Source organism: Oncorhynchus nerka, linkage group LG1 (genome assembly GCF_034236695.1).
Source record: "Oncorhynchus nerka isolate Pitt River linkage group LG1, Oner_Uvic_2.0, whole genome shotgun sequence".
Taxonomy (NCBI): domain Eukaryota; kingdom Metazoa; phylum Chordata; class Actinopteri; order Salmoniformes; family Salmonidae; genus Oncorhynchus; species Oncorhynchus nerka.
In genome coordinates, this window is record NC_088396.1 from 12,658,056 (window position 1) to 12,683,973 (window position 25,918).

The 25,918-nt window shown below is 43.4% G+C and overlaps 2 protein-coding genes across 5 annotated transcripts in view; both read left to right on the plus strand.

Annotated features, from left to right (window-relative positions):
• Positions 1–18,737, plus strand: part of LOC115141696 (plakophilin-4) — a 144,640-nt gene extending 125,903 nt beyond the window's left edge. For 3 of the 4 annotated variants that reach the window (XM_029681019.2, XM_065005040.1, XM_065005072.1), the window contains 11 exons: positions 3,671–3,854; positions 4,914–5,031; positions 6,324–6,512; positions 7,695–7,868; positions 8,376–8,526; positions 14,390–14,582; positions 14,978–15,062; positions 15,364–15,481; positions 15,893–16,024; positions 17,042–17,115; positions 17,627–18,737. In XM_029681019.2, the coding sequence (XP_029536879.2) occupies positions 3,671–3,854; positions 4,914–5,031; positions 6,324–6,512; positions 7,695–7,868; positions 8,376–8,526; positions 14,390–14,582; positions 14,978–15,062; positions 15,364–15,481; positions 15,893–16,024; positions 17,042–17,115; positions 17,627–17,881 (1,673 nt within the window). In that variant the 3' untranslated portion in view covers positions 17,882–18,737. The remainder of the gene's footprint in view (positions 1–3,670; positions 3,855–4,913; positions 5,032–6,323; positions 6,513–7,694; positions 7,869–8,375; positions 8,527–14,389; positions 14,583–14,977; positions 15,063–15,363; positions 15,482–15,892; positions 16,025–17,041; positions 17,116–17,626) is intronic. The other variant, XM_065005005.1, reaches the window with a different exon arrangement.
• A 922-nt stretch (positions 18,738–19,659) lies between these two features.
• Positions 19,660–24,876, plus strand: LOC115141950 (death-associated protein-like 1 homolog). Its single transcript, XM_029681416.2, has 4 exons — positions 19,660–19,801; positions 23,747–23,846; positions 24,044–24,107; positions 24,332–24,876. Exons 1-4 carry the CDS (start codon positions 19,735–19,737, stop codon positions 24,452–24,454), a joined length of 354 nt encoding a protein of 117 aa, XP_029537276.1. The 5' UTR covers positions 19,660–19,734; the 3' UTR covers positions 24,455–24,876.
• Positions 24,877–25,918: the final 1,042 nt, after the last annotated feature.

The following is a 25,918-nucleotide window of genomic DNA, read 5'->3' on the forward strand; positions in this document are numbered from 1 at the left end:
CATGTCAAGCCATCTAGGCCTGGTCCCTGGCTCCCACAGCAGCTGTTGTGGTTATGGCCTGTCCTCACAAGGCTTCTGAGATCAAAGTGCCAGGCCTCCCCTGGCTGTTGTCACCCCAGTGGCAGTACAGGTGTCACCTGGCGCCTACGGTGGGAGCAGCATCTGTACACACACACACACACACACACACGCTGGCCCTTGCCCGACCTTGCTGCTCCGAGCAGCACACAGGGGCCCTGTCCTACAAAGCACTGTCTGTCCGCATGTGACCCGATGTCACAACTACAACCACCGACCAACCAGGGAAGGACCAACCACCAACCGAAACAACCAGGGAAGGAACAAAATCACATTAGTTTGTGTGTGTGTGTGTGTGTGGGATCATTGCTCCTGTGTCCCTATGTAGCTTCCCTTAAATAGAAGTGTCTATGTTTAGATGGTAAAGCAGGTACAGGGCTAACCTTGGGCCTTGTGTTGAGTGTTTTTCCAGACAGCTGTAGGGAAATCAGGCCGACAGCGCTCATCTCTAATCAGCGTTCCTTTGAAATTGAACAGAGCTCATCAAGCGGGACACACTGGAGCTGCTGCAAAGCCTCCATTTCCTCAGATGTAGGGCAGAGTACAGATTGTCATCTTGCTCACTCTGCAGCCGCTCTGGAAATGTATTGAGACTTCAGGCACACAGTTATACTGTAGTCAGCCACACCCTACAGACTGGGGGCAAACAAAAACGATTTTCTACTAACCGCTAGTTTACACACAGCTCTCTGCTCTGCCCCCCACTGGCCCAGGGTCGAATAACAGTGTCAAAGCTAGTCTTGATTTTTTAATAATGAATGTCGGAGCAAGCCTTCGGCTTTGAGCGGACACAAGACTGTCCAGGGCTGCGTCCCCGAATGGCAGGGGCACCCTATTTCATATGGCCTCTGGTCAAAAGTAGTGCACTACATAGGGAATAGGGTGTTATTTGAGTCTAGTATCGCAATGGATCTACATGCTTATCACAGCTCTATAGCAAAGAGCATGTAAACTCTCAGAGTCAACTGATGCCTGGGCCTATGCCCATTCATTCATCTACCCAATCAGAGCCTGTTCATACCCGACCACGCCCTTACTCTGGCCAATCAGAAGAGGCTAAACACCTGACCCACACTAGCTCGGTACTGTAAGGGCTATCCTGGCTTCAACACTTAATTCAAGCAGACTGTAACTGAATAACAAGCTCAGTGGAGATTTCATTATGGGGCGGAATGGAGCCCTTTAGCCAGGTCACTGCTTTCCAAGCTATGAGAGAGCGCCACACACACTACCCTCCCCATCCCCCCCCCCCCCCCCCCCCCCACACACACACACACTCCCTAACTTTATAAATCTAGGCCACAGTCAAATGATTTTGTCTTTCGAGGATTGATTCGAAGACGGATGAATGGCTCCCGTGTCACAGCGTATTTCCTCTTCAGCTTGGGCATTCGTTTACATTGGGGCTAGTGTTCCCGCACCTAGCCACACACACACACACACACACACACACACACACACACACACACAGACAGTAGCTTGTATAGGACTGAGCCAAGATCTGAGAGATCAAGCCTCATTCACACAGCCTGTTCCCTCTGACTGTCAGAATGTGACACATGGGCGTTTACCCCTGTCAGTCACACCTCACTGGGCTCAGCTGCCCGATTTATCCCAAGACTACGGCGGCCAGGCAGCTTCCACAGGGTCAGTTTAAAAGCTGGCCGGTTAGCGGCTTCTTCAAATAGAGCTTCGGGCCGATGAGGAGGAACTAGGATGGCTACTGGGACAGACCTGGGACATTTCAGTTTGCCTGAAGTGCTAGACCAGCGCTGCGCGTGCGTTTGTGTTATCTCTACATTACAAGGCCTTCTGTCTGAGGGAATTCACTAAACAGCCATCGGAGAAAGACAAACTAAGGAAGGCTATAGGCTAAGCTAGTAGAGAAAGGCGCTCAATCACCGCGGGGAGGTTTTATTGAAATGAATCCCAGGGCCTGAGCATACACGTTATAGCGTCGGTATGCAGCCCAACACGGTCCTGGCAGGAGCAGATAAGAGGCTTCATCGGCTGATTGTTAACCGTGGAGAGAGATGCTTTCATGGGTAAACAGAGTAACTCAAAGATAGGGACGGAGCAGACACTATTTGGGCCACAGACAGATCTGTCTCTATAATGCCTTGCTGGCATCCTCTTTATATTGTGCCCTTGGGCTGTAGTAACGGGCGCGATGATCTCCACTGGTTTCATTGGAGAGAAGATAAGAGAGACCAGTTTCTAGGAAACACAGGCTACACACACTGTGGTGGAAATGCGAGAGCTCAAGGAAACCACGAGGATTACTTGTACACGCACACACACACACACACGAATACACCTTACACGCACACACGCACACCAGTGTTTCCCCTATATTAATTTAGCAGAGGCGGGCCGCCACTGCTAAACCGTTTGCCGCCACTCCAAAAGATATGATTTCAGGATGGTAAAAAGTTTTCAGTGTAAACTTAAACCAGAGACAAAGCATGTCGAAAATATAATGGAGCTATATGTTGTTAAATGAGATCATCTTTGAGAACTAACTATCGGCAAAATAAAAACTAGACGGTCAAGTGAGAATCGACAATTCCCCAAAATGTCATGGCACGGGGCCCCTATTGTTTTCGCTATAATGTTTGAGTCACTCAGATAGCATAAGGACACGGGATAAGCCATGGCAGAATGTGTAGAATTTCATGCTTGCCTATCCTCACACACAACCAAAGAGATCTGCCAGTCAGCGGGGTGTAGATAATTCTCTTTTGCTCTGCCCGCAGCAGGAGATAGCAGCTATACATGCATCCCAAATGGCACCCTATTCCCTTAATAGTGCACTACTTTTGTCCAGGGTCCATAGGTTTCCCATAGGGATCTGGTCAGCGGTTGTGCACTACATAGGGAATAAGGAGCCATAGGGCTCTGTTCAAAAGTATCGCACTACATAGGGAACAGGGTCCCATTTGAGACATATTCTACGTCTCGCTCGCTGCCTGTGGTTAGATAGGAGCCGAGCTGCAGCCCGGTCCAAGGTTAGTGACGCCCTGCTGCCAGTCACAGCCATCTGATATAAAGAACAGGCTCCACACGGGGTCATCTGGAGCAGATGAAGCATCAAATACTGTGTACTAGAAGTATCACTGGTTAGCATACACGCATTTCAAATGAATAAAATGATGACATGATATCGGGAAGACATGCTCCGTTATTCATATGATACGTTTTAAACCCCTGAGCCGGTGCCATATGCTGTTTGTGTTCATTTCCAGTGAAACGTCTTCCTCGGTTGCCTGCAGGATATGTAATGCTTCTAAGGATCTATTTGATCCAGATGCCCGACGTCTCACAGCTGGAGGATGGGTTTCATTTGTGACGAGGGCTATTATTTTTCCTTTGGTCCTCTCGTGTGTGTGTGTGTGTGTGTGTGTGTGTGTGTGTGTGTGTGTGTGTGTGTGTGTGTGTGTGTGTGTGCTGAGCTATAAAGAAAAAAGCCCTGGTCCTCGGCAGCTCTGTGGGGCTAGCCTAACTGCACATGACAGCTGACAACCAGGAGTTTGTGGCCCTGTCTCTGTCTCTAACATGTCCCCTCCCTCCCGTTCCTCCGTCTTCCCTGCAGGGGTGCTGTGGAACCTGTCCTCCTGTGACTCCGTCAAGATGACAATCATTCGGGATGCCTTAACTACTCTGACCAACACTGTGATCATACCCCATTCCGGGTGGAGCAGCTCGACATTCGACGAGGACCACAAACTCAAATTCCACTCGTCTCTGGTCCTGAGGAACACCAGCGGCTGTATGAGGTAGCGGACATTTTGTGTATGATGATACCACCCCCTTCTGGATGTGTCGAGCTCCTGCAGCCAGGTTCATATTTGAACAAGGCCTTCCAGCGCGAGTTATGACTAGGGAATGAGACGAACCTGCCCCTGGGGACTTACAAATAATGCGTTGTAAACAGGTCATCTATGGCAGTATTATTATTTATTTTTTAAATACACAGTGACAGAAAGTCTGTGTACCGTGTGTTTACAGCTACACTAATGTCCCACTGGGCACTGACATCAGTTCAACATCTAGTTTTGATTTACATTTGGTTGAGTTGTCACTTAATGTGAGAGTCAACCAAGAATGTCACCCGTCATTGGATTTAGGTTAAATGAGTCAGTCCGTTGTGGTTACACAGTCCGACAGTGTAGAGGGTAAAAAACTCCCCAGCCATAGGGAAGGGTATTCTGGCTCTCCAGCCACCCTACCAGGGCCCTTCCTTTGAAGGCAGTGAATGCATCCCAAATGGCAACCTATTCCCTATTTTGTAAACTACTTTTGGCCAGTACCCTATGGGCCCTAGTCGAAAGTTCTGTACGAAATAGGGAAGAGGTTGCCGTTAGGGACGGATGCCAGTCAGTGAATGGTGGAGTTTGTTCTCTAATTGGTGACAACAAATGGAGCTGTGCCTCTGAGCGAGCTCAGTTAGGCTCTCATTTCCCCCTCCAAAGCACTCATAACGGCATCACCCAGGCCGACCAGAGAGCCTCATCCATTATGGATGAGACGGCACAAGTAAAAAAAACACAACACACACCAGAGTCGCTCGCGCTAGGGGAACAAACACACACAGTTTGTCTCTGTCCAAAATACTACCCTATTCCCTTTATAGTGCACTACCTTAAACCAAGTCTTATGGGCCCTGGTTGAAAGTAGTGCACTGAATAGAGTAGCATTTGGGACAATTCTGTGTTTTAAGTGGCTGTTTGGTTATGTTGCTGGGCCATCTTTGTGTGTGAATTCATTGTGTGTGATTGTGTGTGTGCTGCCGGGGCCTATATCCTGACTGGTGTGTGTGTGTGTTGTTTTTAAAGGAACCTGAGCTCGGCGGGGGAGGAGGCTCGAAAACAGATGCGCTCCTGTGAGGGACTGGTGGACTCTTTACTCTACGTCATCAAGGCCTGTGTCAACACCTCGGACTTCGACAGCAAGGTCTGCGCACACACAGGCACACACAGAGACATACACCTACATGCACGCACACACACGCGCGCGCAACACACAGTGTCGACTAGAGACCATGTTGTCACACGATGGCAGGCAGCTGTAGGGGAGAATGGGAAATCTACCCTACCAGTTTTGAATTGAATTGATCATTTCTCGCTCACATTGACTCGCACAGCTCAGTTACTTGACTGGGAAGGCCTTCTATCAGCCCATAGGTCTACAATGTTAGCAGCGTCCACTTAAAAGTTTATGGACTTTATCACTGGTCCCTTAGCCAGCTGTTCCGGTTGAGTATCTCCCTATAAATTTGGCCTGTCTTATATAGTGCACTACTTTTGACCAGTGCGTTTATGGGCCCGGGTCAAGAAAAGTGCACTATAAAGGGAATAGGGTGCTATTTGGGATACAATCCGGTGTATTTATTGCTATGCTCATATCCCAGTAATGGGCATCAAACAGTAAGGAATTAAACTCATTTGTTAAACCCAGATCTCTGTTTCTAAGTGGAGACATTCTGTTCATGGATCTCATACCTAATTCATTACTACTGCTACAGCAGGCCTGTGATGTCTCCACACCAACACACAGAGGCTGTCTGGCTTATTGAGCACTATTTCACTGGAACAAACCTCTTAGGATGTACAGTGTACTTATTGAGATCTCACCTCTCTCTCTCTCTCTCTCTCTCTCAGACCGATAGAAACATATTAAACCTATAGAAACATATCAAACCTATAGAAACATATCAAACCTACAGAAACATATCAAACCTACAGAAACATATCAAACCTATAGAAACATATCAAACCTACAAAAAAAACATATTAAACCTATAGAAACATATCAAACCTATAGAAACATATCAAACCTACAGAAACATATCAAACCTACAGAAACATATTAAACCTACAGAAACATATCAAACCTATAGAAACATATCAAACCTACAGAAACATATCAAACCTACAGAAACATATCAAACCTACAGAAACATATTAAACCTACAGAAACATATCAAACCTATAGAAACATATCAAACCTACAGAAACATATCAAACCTACAGAAACATATCAAACCTACAGAAACATATCAAACCTATAGAAACATATCAAACCTACAGAAACATATCAAACCTATAGAAACATATCAAACCTATAGAAACATATCAAACCTATAGAAACATATCGAACCTATAGAAACATATTGAACCTGTAGAAACATATCAAACCAATGAAGATATCAAGTAAATGACCCTCCTCCCTTCACCTCTCTCTAGATTGTGGAGAACTGTATTTGCACTCTGCGCAACCTGTCGTATCGCCTGGAGCTGGAGATGCCGCCGTCGAGGCTGCAGGGAGCCCAGGAGCTGGACGGCCTGCTGGGAAGTGAGTCTCCCAGTAAGGATGTGGACTCCAGCTGCTGGGGCCGGAAGAGGAAGAAGAAGAAGGGTTCCCAGGAAGAGCAGGTGAGCTCAAGAACAACAACGTGGGTTGCATCTCAAATGGCGCCCCTATTCCCTATGTAGTGCACCCTATGTCGTCCACCCTATGGTTCCTGGTCAAAAGTAGTGCACTATATAGGGAATAGGATGCCATTTGGGGACTAAACTTCAGTCTGAGGGTGGAAATATCACTTCCTAGGTGTTCAAAGGGAACGTTCACTCCAGCTGAGCTCCGGTATAACAACTCATCACTGAGTGGGGGAAGTATAACACATGACACTTCCCTAGGCCTTAAGTGATTGTTCACTCCAAATGTTTGTCAAGCGTTTTTTTAAGAGCTCAACAGTGGCCTCGTAGCAAGAGTCCAAGTCCCACCACATCTGTTTTGTCTAACATGACGCAATTAGATGACGGTGTCTGCCTGTCTTTTCAAATCATTTGGGATCGAGGCGCCGTATAACTGGATCCACGCAACAGATGGCATGATGGGACGTGGACTCATTTCTCCCTTCTGAGAAATGGAAAACATTTGCCAACTTTGATTTTTGAAGTGAACTATTACTTTTGATTTGATTTGGATCTCTTTTAGTCCTCACTTTAGTCCTTAAACATTAAAATACAATGTATAATACAATCACATTTTCACATATAACACACTGTTACAAACAGACATAACACACTGACATATTGGCTTTAACTCTTCTAGGAGCGCTCTAGAGAAGACCATGGCCCGTATTCACAAAGCATCTCAGAGTAGGAGTGCTGATCTAGGATCAGGTCCCGCCTGTCCATCATCTTCGTTATGATCTAAAAGTCTAAACTGATCCTAGATCAGCACTCCTACTCTGGGACACTTGATACATATATAGTCAACATCTTATTATGAACTGGGTGGTTAGAGCCCTGAATGCTGATTGGCTGAAAGCCGTGGTATATACAGTGTATCACGGGTATGACAAAACATTTGTGTACTGCTCTAATTACATTGATAACCAGTTTATAATAGCAATAAGGTACCTCGGGGCTTTGTGGTAAATGGCCAATATACCACGGCTAAGGCCTTGTATCCAGGCACTCCACGTTGCGTTGTGCATAAGAACGGCCCTTAGCCGTGGTATATTGGTCATATACCATGAGGAATAAAGCCAATACTCCTCGGGCCTTATTCCTTAATTAGAACCTCTAATCATGACAATGTGTTCTCAGTGGGACGGAGTGGGCCCCATCCCCGGCTTCTCCAAGTCCCCCAAGGGGGCGGAGATGTTGTGGCACCCAGCCGTGGTGAAGCCCTACCTGACCCTGCTGGCTGAGAGCTCCAACCCTGCCACTCTGGAGGGCTCGGCGGGCTCCCTACAGAACCTGTCTGCTGGGAACTGGAAGGTATGGAGAACACTACCGAGTACACACTACACAGCACCCAGGACAGGAGATGACAAGAACACTAGTCTATTTTGTGTTGTTTTCCTCTGTGTACAATGAATAGTCTATTAGCTATGTAAAGTGAATACATTTTAAAGGGGAACTCTCCTCAGTGAAACACATGTCAATAGTCACTTTTAGTGCTTTCTCCTAAACCCCCTAGTTGCTAATGTTAGCTTCTGGGACAAGGAAGGACGCTAGACCAAGCTAGAGATCCATAGCTGAAAGTCGTGTGTCAGTAGCTCTTGGTTATTTCAGCTCTAGGACTTTTATCACAGGGGCTATGACATCATTGTTGTCTGGTTTTCTGAAGAAGAAACAACATGTCTTTACTACTATGGCTGTACTACCAATTTCACTGCGCCTATCCGGGTATGTGACAATGAAACATATATAGGTATCAAATGTACACTCTTACGTTGATTGAGTTGAAACGTCCTCTCTGTGTCGTCTCTGCATTTGTACTAGTTTACGGCGTACGTCCGTGCGGCGGTGCGCAAGGAGAAGGGTCTGCCCATCCTGGTGGAGCTGCTGAGGATGGACAACGACAGGGTGGTCTGCTCTGTGGCCACCGCCCTGAGGAACATGGCCCTGGACGTCAGGAACAAGGAGCTCATAGGTGAGGACCAAACACTGGCTCCATTGCAGATGCCTGACAGATCTCACAACACCTGGCTAGGTGTTTAACATATCAGATGGACAGGTGTTTAACGTATCAGTTAGACAGGTGTTTAACATATCAGATGGATAGGTGTTTAACATATCAGATGGATAGGTGTTTAACGTATCAGATGGATAGGTGTTTAACATATCAGATAGACAGGTGTTTAACGTATCAGATAGACAGGTGTTTAACATATCAGATAGACAGGTGTTTAACATATCAGATGGATAGGTGTTTAACATATCAGATGGATAGGTGTTTAACATATCAGATAGACAGGTGTTTAACGTATCAGATGGATAGGTGTTTAACATATCAGATGGATAGGTGTTTAACATATCAGATAGACAGGTGTTTAACGTATCAGATGGATAGGTGTTTAACATATCAGATGGATAGGTGTTTAACATATCAGATAGACAGGTGTTTAACGTATCAGATGGATAGGTGTTTAACATATCAGATGGATAGGTGTTTAACATATCAGATAGATAGGTGTTTAACATATCAGATGGATAGGTGTTTAACGTATCAGATAGACAGGTGTTTAACATATCAGATAGACAGGTGTTTAACATATCAGATGGATAGGTGTTTAACATATCAGATGGATAGGTGTTTAACATATCAGATAGACAGGTGTTTAACATATCAGATGGACAGGTGTTTAACATATCAGATGGATAGGTGTTTAACGTATCAGATAGACAGGTGTTTAACATATCAGATGGATAGGTGTTTAACATATCAGATGGATAGGTGTTTAACGTATCAGATAGACAGGTGTTTAACATATCAGATGGATAGGTGTTTAACATATCAGATGGATAGGTGTTTAACGTATCAGATAGACAGGTGTTTAACATATCAGATGGATAGGTGTTTAACGTATCAGATAGACAGGTGTTTAACATATCAGATGGATAGGTGTTTAACATATCAGATGGATAGGTGTTTAACGTATCAGATAGACAGGTGTTTAACGTATCAGATAGACAGGTGTTTAACATATCAGATAGACAGGTGTTTAACATATCAGATAGACAGGTGTTTAACATATCAGATAGACAGGTGTTTAACATATCAGATAGACAGGTGTTTAACATATCAGATGGACAGGTGTTTAACATATCAGATGGATAGGTGTTTAACGTATCAGATAGACAGGTGTTTAACATATCAGATAGACAGGTGTTTAACATATCAGATGGATAGGTGTTTAACGTATCAGATAGACAGGTGTTTAACATATCAGATAGACAGGTGTTTAACATATCAGATAGACAGGTGTTTAACATATCAGATAGACAGGTGTTTAACATATCAGATGGACAGGTGTTTAACATATCAGATGGATAGGTGTTTAACGTATCAGATAGACAGGTGTTTAACATATCAGATGGATAGGTGTTTAACATATCAGATGGATAGGTGTTTAACGTATCAGATAGACAGGTGTTTAACATATCAGATGGATAGGTGTTTAACATATCAGATGGATAGGTGTTTAACGTATCAGATAGACAGGTGTTTAACATATCAGATGGATAGGTGTTTAACGTATCAGATAGACAGGTGTTTAACATATCAGATGGATAGGTGTTTAACATATCAGATGATAGGTGTTTAACGTATCAGATAGACAGGTGTTTAACGGTGTTTAACATCAGATAGACAGGTGTTTAACATATCAGATAGACAGGTGTTTAACATATCAGATAGACAGGTGTTTAACATATCAGATAGACAGGTGTTTAACATGTCAGATAGACAGGTGTTTAACATATCAGATGGACAGGTGTTTAACATATCAGATGGATAGGTGTTTAACGTATCAGATAGACAGGTGTTTAACATATCAGATAGACAGGTGTTTAACATATCAGATGGATAGGTGTTTAACGTATCAGATAGACAGGTGTTTAACATATCAGATAGACAGGTGTTTAACATATCAGATAGACAGGTGTTTAACATATCAGATAGACAGGTGTTTAACATATCAGTTAGACAGGTGTTTAACATATCAGATGGATAGGTGTTTAACGTATCAGATAGACAGGTGTTTAACGTATCAGATAGACAGGTGTTTAACATATCAGATAGACAGGTGTTTAACATATCAGATAGACAGGTGTTTAACATATCAGATAGACAGGTGTTTAACATATCAGATAGACAGGTGTTTAACATATCAGATAGACAGGTGTTTAACATATCAGTTAGACAGGTGTTTAACGTATCAGATAGACAGGTGTTTAACATATCAGATAGATAGGTGTTTAACATATCAGATAGACAGGTGTTTAACATATCAGATAGACAGGTGTTTAACATATCAGATGGATAGGTGTTTAACATATCAGATAGATAGGTGTTTAACATATCAGATGGACAGGTGTTTAACATATCAGATAGACAGGTGTTTAACATATCAGATGGATAGGTGTTTAACATATCAGATAGACAGGTGTTTAACGTATCAGATAGACAGGTGTTTAACATATCAGATAGATAGGTGTTTAACATATCAGATAGACAGGTGTTTAACATATAAGTTAGACAGGTGTTTAACATATCAGATTGACAGGTGTTTAACATATCAGATTGACAGGTGTTTAACATATCAGATGGACAGGTGTTTAACGTATCAGATTGACAGGTGTTTAACGTATCAGATAGACAGGTGTTTAACGTATCAGTTAGACAGGTGTTTAACATATCAGATGGACAGGTGTTTAACGTATCAGATGGACAGGTGTTTAACGTATCAGTTAGACAGGTGTTTAACGTATCAGATTGACAGGTGTTTAACGTATCAGATAGACAGGTGTTTAACGTATCAGTTAGACAGGTGTTTAACATATCAGATGGACAGGTGTTTAACATATCAGTTAGACAGGTGTTTAACATATCAGATTGACAGGTGTTTAACATATCAGTTAGACAGGTGTTTAACATATCAGATTGACAGGTGTTTAACATATCAGTTAGACAGGTGTTTAACATATCAGATGGACAGGTGTTTAACATATCAGATGGATAGGTGTTTAACGTATCAGATAGACAGGTGTTTAACATATCAGATGGACAGGTGTTTAATGTATCAGTTAGACAGGTGTTTAACATATCAGATAGACAGGTGTTTAACGTATCAGATAGACAGGTGTTTAACATATCATATGGACAGGTGTTTAACATATCAGATAGACAGGTGTTTAACATATCAGATAGACAGGTGTTTAACATATCAGTTAGACAGGTGTTTAACGTATCAAATTGACAGGTGTTTAACATATCAGACAGGTGTTTAACGTATCAGATCACCACATCATATGATGTAACAGTTTGATGCCGACTGCACAGTTGATGGCGTGGCGCACAACCATTGGTTGATATAATGCATCTGCAGTGTAGTCGGTATGGAACGCAACCAACCAGTACAGTAGGCTATGTACATGTGCTATACAAGCACAGATCAAGTAAATGGTCACCCAACACTATACACTGAGTGTACAAAACATTAGGAACATTTTATTGTATTAAGTTGCACCCCTTTTGCCTAAATTCTTCAGGGCTTGGACTCGACAAGGTGTCGAAAGCGTTCCACAGGGATGCTGGCCCAATGCTTCCCACAGTTGTGTCAAGTTGGCTGGATATCCTTTTGTCTTGCCCATTCATCCTCTGAATGGCACACATACACAATCCATGTCTCAATTGTCTCAAGGTTTAAAAATAATTTTTAAACTTGTCTCCTCCCCTTCAACTACACTGATTGAAGTGGATTAAACAAGTGACATCAATAAGGGATCATAGCTTCCACCTGGATTCAGATGGTCAGTCTATGTTATGAATGGGCCACTGATGGGGGTGGGGTCCACAAAAAAATCATCATGAGGGGCCCCACTGGTTCATGGGTCTGCCTACCCACATCCACCTTGCTGAGCGAAACCTTTTAGCGCCCCCCCCCCCCCCCCCCCCCCCCCTTGTGACGGAATATACAAATATACGTTTTAAAGTTAATTTCCTGCAATTCTGCTCATTTTGCCATGGGGCGTAGAGAAAATCTTGCTATTTTAAAGCACGCTTGCTGCAATTCTACACATTTTTCCATTGGGCGGAGAGAAGATTTAGTAATTTTACAACTAATTTCATCCAATTTTACTCATTTTGCCATGGGGTGGAGAGAAAAATGTGTAGTTTTGAGGCAAATGTTTGAAGTTTTTAACATGATAACTGATGATCGATGGGCCCCACCACGGTCAGATAGCTGGTCACTAGAGTAACTTACCAATCTAAAATAAATTAGCTGACATGGACAAATTGATGGACTACTGATGCACAACCAAATTTCGAAATTGCACCGTGTGTATTCTATTATTCTTACTCTCAACAGTAAGTTGAGACCCCGAATGAGTTGGGTGAAATTGGGGGTCCGCATGTGGCTGGTGGGCCGCCAGTTGCCCATCCCTGGTCTATGTCATGGAAAGAGCCGTCCTAATATTTTGTACACTCAGTGTATTAAAAAAAGGGAAGAGATGAGATGGAAAATAGGTTTCAGATGAAGTAGAACCAGAAGATCTATGTTCACGTTTAGTAATCTAACTGCTGATTATATGCCCAGATTGCTACCCTTCATCCCAATTCTTCTTGTTTTTTTGTGAAATCACCACTTTTCAGGTTTTTATGGGCTAGCTATGTGGAAATAATAAGGAGTTAGTGTTCCAGCAAGGCTGAGGCAGAGTTTCCAGCCTGAGAGATGGGGGAGAGGGGCTGAGAGATGGGAGAGAGGGGCTGAGAGATGGGGGAGAGGGGCTGAGAGATGGGGGAGAGGGGCTGAGAGATGGGGAGAGGTGCTGAGAGATGGGGAGAGGGGCTGAGAGATGGGGGAGAGGGGCTGAGAGATGGGGGAGAGGGGCTGAGAGATGGGGGAGAGGGGCTGAGAGAAGGGGCTGAGAGATGGGGAGAGGGGCTGAGAGATGGGGAGAGGGGCTGAGAGATGGGGGAGAGGGGCTGAGAGATGGGGGAGAGGGGCTGAGAGATGGGGGAGAGGTGCTGAGAGATGGGGGAGAGGGGCTGAGAGATGGGGGAGAGGGGCTGAGAGATGGGGAGAGAGGGGGAGAGGGGCTGAGAGATGAGGGAGAGGGGCTGAGAGATGGGGGAGAGGGGCTGAGAGATGGGGGAGAGGGGCTGAGAGATGGGGAGAGGGGCTGAGAGATGGGGGAGAGGTGCTGAGAGATGGGGAGAGGGGCTGAGAGATGGGGGAGAGGGGCTGTTTGGAGAGGTACTCTGGAGGGGCTGATCTTCTGAGGGAGACTCAGGGGGAAAAAACAAGTTGTATTAACCCAGGGTGTGTGGGGCACTAATGCTATGTCCTATAGGAAAGGCACATGGTAGTCTGTGGCAGCACAACTCAAGCTGAACAAATATAGCATCAGCAAAGTACAAAAGTACACTGTGTACTCTAGGTCTCCTGCCCTAGAGGAAGGCATCTGCTGTACAAATACATTACGTAAGACACTGTATATCAAAAATGCAATGAATGTCTCTTTATTTCCGTTTTGTCTCTCTCTCTCTCCCTGTTGCGTTCCAGTTTAATTTAAACGTGTAGCTAGTTCATTTATTTGCTGTTAAAAAGTCAAATAGAACAAATTGTCTGTGGCGGTAAGGATGAGGAAGCCAGAATGGGTTTATAAAGAAGCCTTGCCATAATCTCAATCGTAAATTCATAACAGAAATGATAAAGTACATAATTAATACTTGTTCCTTCCTTCCTTCCTTCCTTCCTTCCCTCCCTCCCTCCCACCCTCCCTCCCAGGGAAGTATGCAATGAGGGACCTGGTGAATCGTCTCCCTGGGGGGAACACCACCCTGCTCTCTGACGAGACGGTGGCGGCCATCTGCTGCACCCTGCACGAGGTCACCAGCAAGAACATGGAGAACGCCAAGGCACTGGCCGACACGGGCGGCATCGAGAAGCTGGTCAACATCACCAAGGGCAGGGGAGAGAGGTGAGAGAGAGGCTTCGGCTGCTGCTCAGACAGAGGCTGCGTCGCAAATGGCACCCTATTCCCGTTCTAGTGCATTACTTTTCAGTCTACTGCTATTCCTTTAGTTGTTTACTATATAAGGGACAGGGGTGCCATTCGAGATGCACACAGAGAGCACGAGGAAGGACAACTTGTGCTTCCACACAGGCGCTTGCTCTAGGCTCATGTGCTGAGGTTACACCCCGGAATGGAGTGAGAGCAATTTCAAACCGTTGAGAGTAGACTCATTATTATTAGACATATTATTTAACCACAGAAACATGCCATGCCATGCATTTGCCGTATATCCCTAAGAGGCCTCAGTTCTAACTTCTCAGGGGTAATGTGTGGTGACATGCATCTCTCTGTCCTCAAAGGTACTCTATGAAGGTGGTGAAAGCTGCCGCTCAGGTCCTCAACACACTGTGGCAGTACAAAGACCTGAGAACTATCTATAAGAAGGTAAGGGAAGGACCCGTGTTGGGATGAGGAGGCTAAATACAGCAGGGCTACGTCCCAATTATCTCTCCTTCCTGCCAAAGTGTGCACTTGTTCACTTCCCTTCATTGAAAGGAAATGGCTGGTGTATGAGATATGGCGGAAACTCCCACAAGCCCGTGTCCCGCCACCAGTCCAAGGCTTTTAGATTTGTGGGAAGTAGTGAACAAGTGTACACTTCAGGAGAAAGGAGATATTATTGGGGCGCAGCCCAGGTTTTTGTGGCTCAAACTAACCCCTGTCTCCTTTCTCTACTGGCCTTTAGGACGGATGGAGCCAAAACCACTTCATCACACCGGTATCCACTCTAGAGCGCGACAGGTTCAAGTCTCAGCCCACCCTCCCCACCAGCACCATACAGATGTCACCGGTCAACCAGTCAGGTCAGCCTAGCAACATAAACAATAATTCACCTAGGTTACATCCCAAATGGCACCCTATTCCCCATTTAATTTTTTTATATTTTTATCCTGGTCCTAAGGACCTAAAAGGGTACACATTTTTGTTTTTGCCCTAGCACTACACACACACCTCAAAGGTTTGATGATTAGTGGAATCAGGTGTGTACTGCTAGGTTAAAAACTCAAATGTGGACCCCTTTGGGTCCCCAGGACCAGGATTAAGAAACACTGTCTTAGTACACTATTTTTCACCAGGGCCCACAGGGTTCTGGTCAACATGAATGCCCCAGATAGGAAATGTGGAGCCATTTGGGACGTTGCCCTAGATAAGGACACAAAGACGGTTCAATTCAACGTTTCATCCTTCTCACCTCCGTGTTCTGTTGTCCACAGCTGGTAGTGCCACCTCTTCTCCTGCAATACTGGGAATCAAAGAACACCGTTCTGATTATCAGAGGGCACCGTCAACTATGCAATTTTATAATAACCAAGGGGACAACAATGTACATAAATATCAATATACAGGTAAGCGATGTGCGTCCAGAATTCTCATGATCTCAGAATTATTACTGTACATAAAACACAGTCTATCATGTGAGACTTTGGAATGTGATTGAGAATGTGTCAGCCATGTACACCAGACTGTGATTAAAGTATCCCCTAGGGTCATTTTTACCCCTATGTAGGCTGTAATCTATTTGATCTCCCCTCACCACTCCCAGGAATCACATTCCATGCCCCCTCTCCTCTAGCTCTCCCCTAGCTCTCCCCCAGCTCCACCACGACCACCCTATTTCCCTCTTTCTTATCTCTCTTATTGGGAGCTGGAGGCTCTTGGACCATCGGCTAAGTTCAAAAGAGCACTTGAGCCTTTTTGTTGCGTTTAAGTGGATCTGCTGATCAATAGAGTTACTGGTCCACCCGCATTGTGAGCCGCTTGGCTGTGCAGCCACTACAAAGCGGCCATTGTCAGTTGCCCTGAGGAACAGTAGGGCTACTTCCAAAATGGCACCCTGTTCCCTATGTAGTGCACTAGTTTTTGACCAGAGCCCTGTTCAAAAGTAGTGCACTGCATAGGGAATAGGGTGCCATTTGGGACGTAGGCTAGGTATGCAGGGCACCCAGACTCGCCGCTGCCAGACAGACAATCCTCAATGGGGCGCTGAGTAAACAGAGCTGCAGCCTCATCCACATTAACCCGCCTACCCCTCCTGTCTACCCAGCCACACTCCCTGGGCCAGCCATGAAAACCCAGAATGCTGGGAACAAAGAGTGGAAAATGACTTTCAGGATTCCTCTGGCTTGAAAATGGGCCAAAGAAAATACCATCCCACAGGCTTTGCAAACAATAAGACACTGGTGCCCAACCATTTGACTGTATGCTATTAGTCTGTTCTGTCCAGCGTAGCTGTATCAGACCGTTATACAGAGATCATGCTTAAGGGAATGTGTGGAATGGGATATTTGACACACTGTACGCTAACAAGTCAAGTTCATGGCGAAGCTGAAGTTATACCATTATGTTGTGCATTTCTCTGCCAGGGACTGGAAAGCCACCGCCATATTACATCGGCTCTTACCCCTCGCCTACAAGAGAGGACCCCAGAAGAACACAGGTAAATACAATACAGACTCTAAATCAGTCCCTCCTGGTCGGACATCCATCTCCATCTGGGAGACATCCATCATATCAGCCATTGTTTGAGTTAGAGGGGATGTGACTGCTGTGAGAGGGAAGGGCTGGGTCGTCTCAGGCACCTAGATAGCACCCAGGGAGAGGGAAGCTCAGTTCCCTCCCTCCACTCCCTCTCAGACTGGACAATCAGGATATTGCACCCAACCCTGTATAGCCATGCAGCTGGAGTTTCAATACCCATAGGGGCCGTTTCCCGGACACAGATTAAGCCTAGTCCTCGACTAAAAAGCTTTTTTAAAATTGAGATTCTCGATTGATCTTGGTTTTTAGGACTAGGTTTAATCTGTGTCTGGGAAAGCGCCAAAAGAGTGTGAGTTCATTTCAACCAAAAATGACCCATAAATCAAACAAACACTGGACTTCAAAGTAGATATGTTCCCGCTTTTCACATAAACAGACCTGATTTAGCGTTGCTCCTCTCGTCTCTACAGCAGCAGGTGTACTACACCGAGGAGCCGAGCAGGCGGAACTACGACACCTACAGAATGTACCTGCAGTCTCCGCACGGCTACGAGGAACCCTATGTGGAGGAAGTAGTCACCTTCCCCCCAACGGCAGACTACAGCTCTCAGTCGCACGGCCACGGACTCAAATCCACCACGAACTACGTGGACTTTTACTCCACCACCCGGAGGCCTTCCTACAGGGCGGAGCAGTACCCAGGCTCACCAGACTCCTGGGTATAGGGACTCCATCTTTGGAACCCATCTGATGAACTCGTCCATTAACTTTTATTTGTGTTTGTTAAAAAAAATTAAAAAATTAAAAAGTGAATCTGAATGTGGGGGTTGAAGCGATGGCAGATGGAGAAACAGAACGTTAGCCAAAGAAAGAAGGAAATCAAGGAATGTGGTTGTTGTTTTAAACGAAGAGAGGGAATCATGCAGTGGTGTGTTTGGGGAATGGTCGGCATTGGACATCATTGTGAGCGGCGCTCTGCTCGGTCTAGATGTTAGTTTTTCTATTGGAAACCCGTTGCTGTGGTAGCATGGTGAAGGTGTGGGATATGTGACGGAAGGTTTGTGGTAAAGAGAGATGGGGAATGTGTATGTGTATGTCTGTAGGCTAAAATGGTTCATGAACTCATATCTGTAAAAAAAAAAAAAGTAATCTAAAGATGTTAGTTTGTACAGAGGGATCACATTGTATTTGTTCTTAATGTTGAGATTGTGTATGCCATGGAGTGTTGTACATTTTCGTCATTTAATTGTAAATACAGAAAAGAATGCCACATGGTTGACGCTCATCAGCACTGGTAAAGACTTGTGCCATGTCAAATCTATATTATAGATCTATAAATGCAGTATATGAAGAAGGAAAGAGATGTGGGAAAAAATTACATCATAACACAAACTTGCAAAGTTAATAAAAGTTGACTTTTGTTTTTTTCAATGAATTGTGGAATTGCAGACATTTTTGTGACTTTGCAGATATTCTCTTTATTTTTCCATTTTCTGTGCTGGACCTTTCATGGGATGGTTCACTGCCATTTTCTTTGCACACCAACCAACAGAAATAAATGTGAACGTTTGGTCCATTGAAGAGCTCTACAACTCCTCCCTTCTGTTGCTCATCCTCTCGTCTTTGCATGCATAACGTAGAAAAAGAAGGCAACGGTTGCATCCCAAGTGCCACTCTATTCCCGTACATAGTGCCACTCTTCTCCCTACATAGTGCACTTCTTTTGACCACGATCCCCAAATGGCACCCTATTCCCTATATAGTGCAATACTTTTGACCAGAGACCTATGGGCCCCTTTTGACCAGAACCATATGGGCCCTGGTCAAAAGTAGTGCACTATATAGGGAGTAGGGTGCCATTTGGGAAACATACATGATAAAGAATTATCAGACACTCAGCATTTTCTTTGTCTTATTTCAGGACTAGACAATAGACCTTTTCAGATAAACACTTTAAAAGTTGTTAGAAGTGACAAAAAAAGATTGACAATGCAGGCACTGCTTTTTGCCAGGATATCAAGTTGTTTTAAACAATTTATTACATAAATAGCAAGCATGTTCCACTAAGATAAATGTGAGACGAGTTCTGTTCAAAAACAATGTTGCCCCTCCCTGTACTCTAGGTCATTCATAATGTACAGATCTTTAAAAAGTCAGCTAGCAATGTATATGCTCTACCCAACCTGATGGTGAATTACCATATTGCTTACTTCTATCCTGCTTTATTCAGATCTGCAAACACAGAGGGGAGTGGCTGAAGGTTGTTTTTGAACGAGGCAATAGTGTTGTATAAACGACAGGATTGGTAGGTAGGAAATATGATTAGATCATAAACATCCTCAATGCGCACCACAAACACAAATGCGCCAATCGATCTACTAAATAAAACAATGTAACTGTTTGAGGCTGCTCACGCCATATGTCTGGTCCACTCGTGTGGAATAAATGAGTGCTGCAGTCCCATATGCTGATGCTTGCTTCCTGCATCAGCTACGTCATTCTCCTTTCAGCAGTATAAAAGCAACGGAGTTGGTATTGTTCTAGTTTGTGTTCTGTTATTGTTGTTCAGAAGTCAAGAATGGTTCAGCTATCTAAATCTGAAATGAGAGAGAGTCTTGAATTGAAGGCTGGCCATCCTCCAGCAGGTATATTGTCGATTAATTCACACTAATTCGTAATTGTCACTGAACTGCGTATTTTCTTTGTATAACAATGTGTTCGATGTAATGGGTTATTTTGAGGAAGTAAGTGGGGTCCACATTCAGTGTATTTACCATATAGGTCTACTCTTCCTGTTGAATATATTTTTGTTTTCGTCTTGTGCGAACATTGTTACAGTTCTGCTACAGTGTTGATACGCACGCTCAAATCTCAAGTGCGTAGGTGGTAAACTAATAAAATATGGAAACTCATAACGATTGCATGCAGTAGTAGGCCTAAATGCTCTCATCCTTGCTACTTGTAATTGTATTTATCGTCACAATGCGGTATGGAACTTGAATCGGTGTATAGCATAGCCTATTGTTCCACCGTGTTACATTCTGTGCTCGAGGGACAGGATGGCCAGCACTGCGGTTCATGTAGTTAAGTGAATATTTCCCAATGCAGGTTCTTGCTTGTGCATATGTTTTTGAGTCATAATCACAGTCAAACTGTTTATTAAAATGCTAATTAACGGCATTATTGCGATGCCGCCGTACTTCATGAAGGCTGAATGTCTATTGGCAGTGTTTGGGACGCTACCAGTGCTCTGAAAATAGTTTTCCAATGTACCAGGTCCTTCACACTGGAAGAAATTAATTTACACTAAAGCTACCCTTAAAGATGCACTTTGCAGAAATCACTCCGCTATTTCCTGGTTGCTAAAATTCTAATAGTTCGCCTAATTCTTAATTTGTGACAAAACAAGTATAGTGTAGAGAATTAGTGTACCATCTAAACCGCTGTGAAATATATGATCCATAACCCCAAATATTGTATTTTTAGGTGTTTGAAGCTGTCGTACAAAAGTAGAAACTTAAACGGAAAGCATAGAAATAGAACATATCTCCCGCTTATAGACTAGGTGTCATTGAGAATGATATCTATGACTTAATTATATTAATTGTGTTAGGTCGCCACAAAAGTTACATTGTATGTAGGAAAAAGTAATTCACTACAAAAAATGGAAAATCTGACATGTCAGTTTACAAATTGCAAGAACAGATCACTCGAGTCAGATATTAAGAGAATGTGTAATTTAGTGTCTTTAACACAGAATGAGGCACAGTGTTTCAAGTAAGCATTAGGCAGGTCTGATGCTGAAAGGGAATTATTGCCTAATAAAGTGTAGTTCCAGTAGTTGGCTTCATGACAAAAGTAATTAACTACTAAAAATGTTAACAATGCTGAACTAAAATATAAACACAATATGCAACAATTTCAACAATATTACTTAGTAAAAGTTCATAAGGAAATCAGTCAAATTAAATAAATGCATTAGGCCCTAATCTATGGATTTTTACATGACTGGGCAGGGGCCCACCCACTTGAGAGCCAGGCCCAGCCAATCATAATTAGTTTTTCCCCACAAAAAGGCTTTATTACAGGCAGAAATACTCTTCCGTTTCATCAGCTGTCTGGGTGGCTGGTCTCAGGCGATCCAGCAGGTGAAGAAGCTGGATGTGGAGGTCCTGGGTTGGCGTGGTTACACGGGGTCTGTAGTTGAGGCCGGTTGGACGTACTGCCAAATTCTTTAACATTACGGAGGTAGCTTTAAATTCTAGCAACATCTCTGGTGGACATTACTGCAGTCAGCATGCAAATTGCGCGCTCCCTCGACTTGAGACATCTGTGGCATTCTGGTGTTAGGCCACAAAAATGTTTAGTTTAGTTTGTCCTCAGCACAAGGTGCATCTGTGTAATGCTATTCAATCAGCTTCTTGATATGCCACACCTGTCAGGTGGATGGATTATCTTGGCAAAGGAGAAATGTTTTCTGGGCCATTTTAGTTCAGCTAATTAAACAAGGGACCAGCACTTTACATGTTGCCTTTTATATATTTTTTCAGTATAGATTTGAGTTAGTTCAACTACCACCAAGCTACTGCAAAATGTAATAACATTATTAGTTGAATATATGTACAGTGCCTTCAAAGTATTCACACCCCTTGACTTTTACCACTTTTTTTGTTACAGCCTGATTTTAAAATTGATTAAGTTAGATTTTGTCACTGGCCTACACGCAATACCCCTTAATTTCAAAGTGGAATTATGTTTTCAGTCTTTTAATAAAAAATAAAAAAAATGATGTAAAGCTGAAATGTTTGCATCAAATATTCAACCCCTTTGTTATGGCAAGCCTAAATAAGTTCAGGGGTAAGAATGTGCTCAAGTTGCATGGACTCCCTCTGTGTGCAATAATGGTGTTTAACATGATTTTTGAATGATCTCATCGCTGTAGCCCACACATACAATTATCTCTTAGGTACCTCAGTCGAGCAGTGAACAAAGGCCAGGGATGTTTTCCAATGCCTCGCAAAGAAGGGCAATCATTGGTAGATGGGTTAAGAAAAAGACTGATCCCTTTGATCATGGTGAAGTTATTAATTCAACTTTGGATGGTGTATCAATACACCCAGTCATTACAAAGATACATGCTTCCTTACCTAACTCGGTTGCTGAAGAAGCAAGGAAACCACTCCGGGATTTCACGATGAGGGCAATGTTGACTTTGACACAATTACGGAGTGTAATGGCTGTAGTAGGCGACAACTGAGAATGGAACAACATTGTAGTTACTCTAACCTAATTCACAGAGTGAAAAGGAAACCTGTACAGAATGAAAGTATTCCAAAATATACATCCTGTTTCCAATTAAGCAAAACTGCAAAAATTGTGTCGAAGAAATTAATTTTGGCATGAATACAATGCATTATGTTTGGGGCATGTCCAACGACATCACTGAGTACCAGTCTTTGTATTTTAAAGCATGGTGGTGTCTGCATCATGTTATGGGTATGCTTGTCATCTGTAAGGATTATTTTATATTTTTTAAGGATAAAAATGAACTGAATAAGAGCTAAGCACAGGCATAGTCCTGGAGGGGGTGGGAAACCTGGTACAGTCTGCTTTTCAACAGACACTGGGAGACAAATCCACCTTTACGCAGGACAATAACTTAAAATGCACAGCCAAATATACACTGAAGTTGCTTACCAAAATGACTTGAATGATCCTGAGTAGCCTAGTTACAGTTTTGACTTAAATTAATGGCAAGACTTAAATGGCTGTCTATCAATGATCAACAACCAACTTGATTGAGCTTTAACTTTTTTTTAAAGAATGTGCAATATTGTACAATCCAGGTGTGCAAAGCTTAGACTTACCCATAAACTCAGTTGTAATTGCTGCCAAAGGTGATTCAAAAATGTATTGACTCTGGTGTGAATACTTACGTACATTTAGAAAACATGTTTTCACTTTGTCTCTTGGTGGTGCGGGGGTGAATCAATTTTGAATTCCTTCTGTAACACAATGTGGAATAAGTCAAGTGGTATGACTACTTTCTGAAGGCACTGTAGTTCACTGCCTGTTGACTAGACTTATGGTGTGACATGATGTCCCAGAAAACAAGTTCTGGGGCCATATCAAGAGTAGGAGCGCTTTGCCCTACTCTGAGATGTGCTTAATACACATGGACCCTGAAAGGGACTCTCAAATGAAATTATTTCTCTGATCAGAGCTGCACATTGTTTGGCCATAAGCACTTGTTGCTTTGACAGGATGTGGGTAAAGTATATTTGTTTTGATTAACCCTGCCTCTTGCAAGCAGCTGAGGAAAATAAGATGACAATGCTTAACTGTATTCTCACTGCCAGTGCCACCTCTTGATCAATCTACCAAAGTCAGCACTGATATTCTCACAATCTACTTCTATATTGAGGTAGACCAACTGGTATTACAACATGCACAGTTGTTTAGTCTTACATTAACTCGTTAGTTTTAACTCCTTTCTGAACAGGTGAGAAGGATGTTGCATTTAATGCTGGATTGGCAAAGAATGAGAATGTTAACTATTTATTTCAAACTGTTCCACTCTGGCTCCGCAGTGAAGGCTGGGGGGAAACGAGTGGCCAAGAAGAGCTATGAGGAGAGTCATGCCACCCACCATGTGAACCCAGAGAGGGAACACAAGGTTCCGAAACCCAGGTACAGTTCAGGTAGTCCCTACCTGTTTAATTCCATTAGGTACTTAATGAATACCACCCAATACTCCATCTACAGGGTCTCGCTGATTGACGGAGCTTGGATGATTTATTTGATTTATTTTTTACATTTAAGAGAACATCAGGAAAACCTTTAACTGCAATGTTGAGTTTGTCTTTAAACCTGTCATACTGTTCTAGATCTGCAGCCACCTCCAGCCGAATGCAGCTAGTCAGTGTCTTGATGTCAGGGACACTTGACAAGGTAAGGATATCTGACTTAAAATAATGGCTGCATTCGTATCCCACAAGGGTTGGCCAAGAAACAGGGTTAGCTGTAAACTACAATCATTTGGCTTCATTTGTAATGATCATGCAAGTCAACATTTACTCATAGCCTACCTACTACAGACTGGCATAGTAAAATAGTTTTCTTCCATATTGCTTGGTCAGCCATGATTTTATACAATTATTTCTTAATTGTTTCAGGGACATGACTTCCCAGAGACCCCAGTAAGTGTGAAACACAGCAGACTCAGACCTGCTTTGGAGAAAGCACACTCGCCAGCTTTCAAGTCTACCTTCTGCATCCAGCAACCGAAGAAGTTCTGAAGCAACACGTGTTGAAGTTGCCTGAAGGAAACATGTGACGTCAACTGTGAAAGACTAGCAGGAAGGTTTAGTTACATGCATGAGAGGACCAACATGAGATGTCAGAAAAGATTTGAATGTTTAGTGCTCTAGAATCCATTCATCTACTTTGAATTGGTTGAACTTTGTAACTGCTTTTAGGTGAAAGTGGGGCTTTGTCGGGATATGGGTGGTGTTCTGCTTACTACAAACCAGCATTTACTGTGCCTTTTTTATTAATGAGTGTATGCAAGTGAACTAAAACACACATGGTGGGGATTTTGGAATTGGTATGTTGTATAAGATGGATGTCTGACTGTTTCATCCGTGTCTGTTTTTCATAGTGAAAAGCTTAGCATTTGTTTACGGCTTGAATAAAAAAAAAAGTTGCATGGCGTTAGAAACATGTCCTTTTTGTTTTATGGTTAACAAGGTTACCATTTATAATCAGTTCATTGAATAGTTTGTTTGAAAGTGTTTATCATGCTGCAAATTTTGTCGTGACCACAGGGTGGTGACAAGTACATTATCAGCTTGAAGGACATATTTTTCTTCTTCTTTATGCGTCACACTTGTATGTCGTGTTCAAGACAACTGGGACAACTCTGAAATCTTTGACTTCAGTGAGTTTAAGTCAACTGGGAACTCTGGTGGGGGGGGGGGGGGTTCCTCGTTAGAAACTCTGCTCATCCTACCTGAAGATCATATGTCATGACTGCACTATTGCCAAAGGTCTTTGGGTGTATTTTCCCCGTTGTGAGGTATTTTCTGTCTCGCTGGCCTCTCCTATTGACAGGAGCCGTTCTTCCACATGAGCTTGAACACTAGCCTACATTTCCATAATCTACATACTTTAGTCATGTTATTACAGCATACAATACCATTGTTTCTGAGAGTGAAACTTACTCTGGCATGTCTCGGGAAGCTTTGCCTCACTGTGTCCACAGAAACTGACCCACAGAAGACTGTCTTTGAATGGAAGTGCTTTGGAAGAAGTTCTCGGCATGTGTAGACCTCTCTTATAGTGCACTCACAAAATATCTGAGGCTGAACCCAGCAAAGCACTGAAGACTTCTTCCAGATCCACCATAGAGTATCTAGGGGCTCTTATCTGATATTAACCTAAGTAGTGCTCCACTCTTATTGGGTACTTGGCTGTTTTATGATAAACAGGCAGCAAGTCTCTGAAATTGCTCGACTTATATCCTAAGCATTTGTATGATGTCTACACAGTTTAATACTTTTCTTCCTGGCAGTCATACTGTACATGTATTTTTATTTAACTAGGCATTGCAGAGTATAGGCACATTAAGTAAAAGGAAGTTGATGCATACAGCTGTATATAGTGAAAATGTTTGAGGAATGCAGAGCAGTTATGGCTTGGTGTGAGAGGTCTTACTGACCATGTGTGTGGAGGGGAGGGGGGGGGACTACTGTAGGACCCAA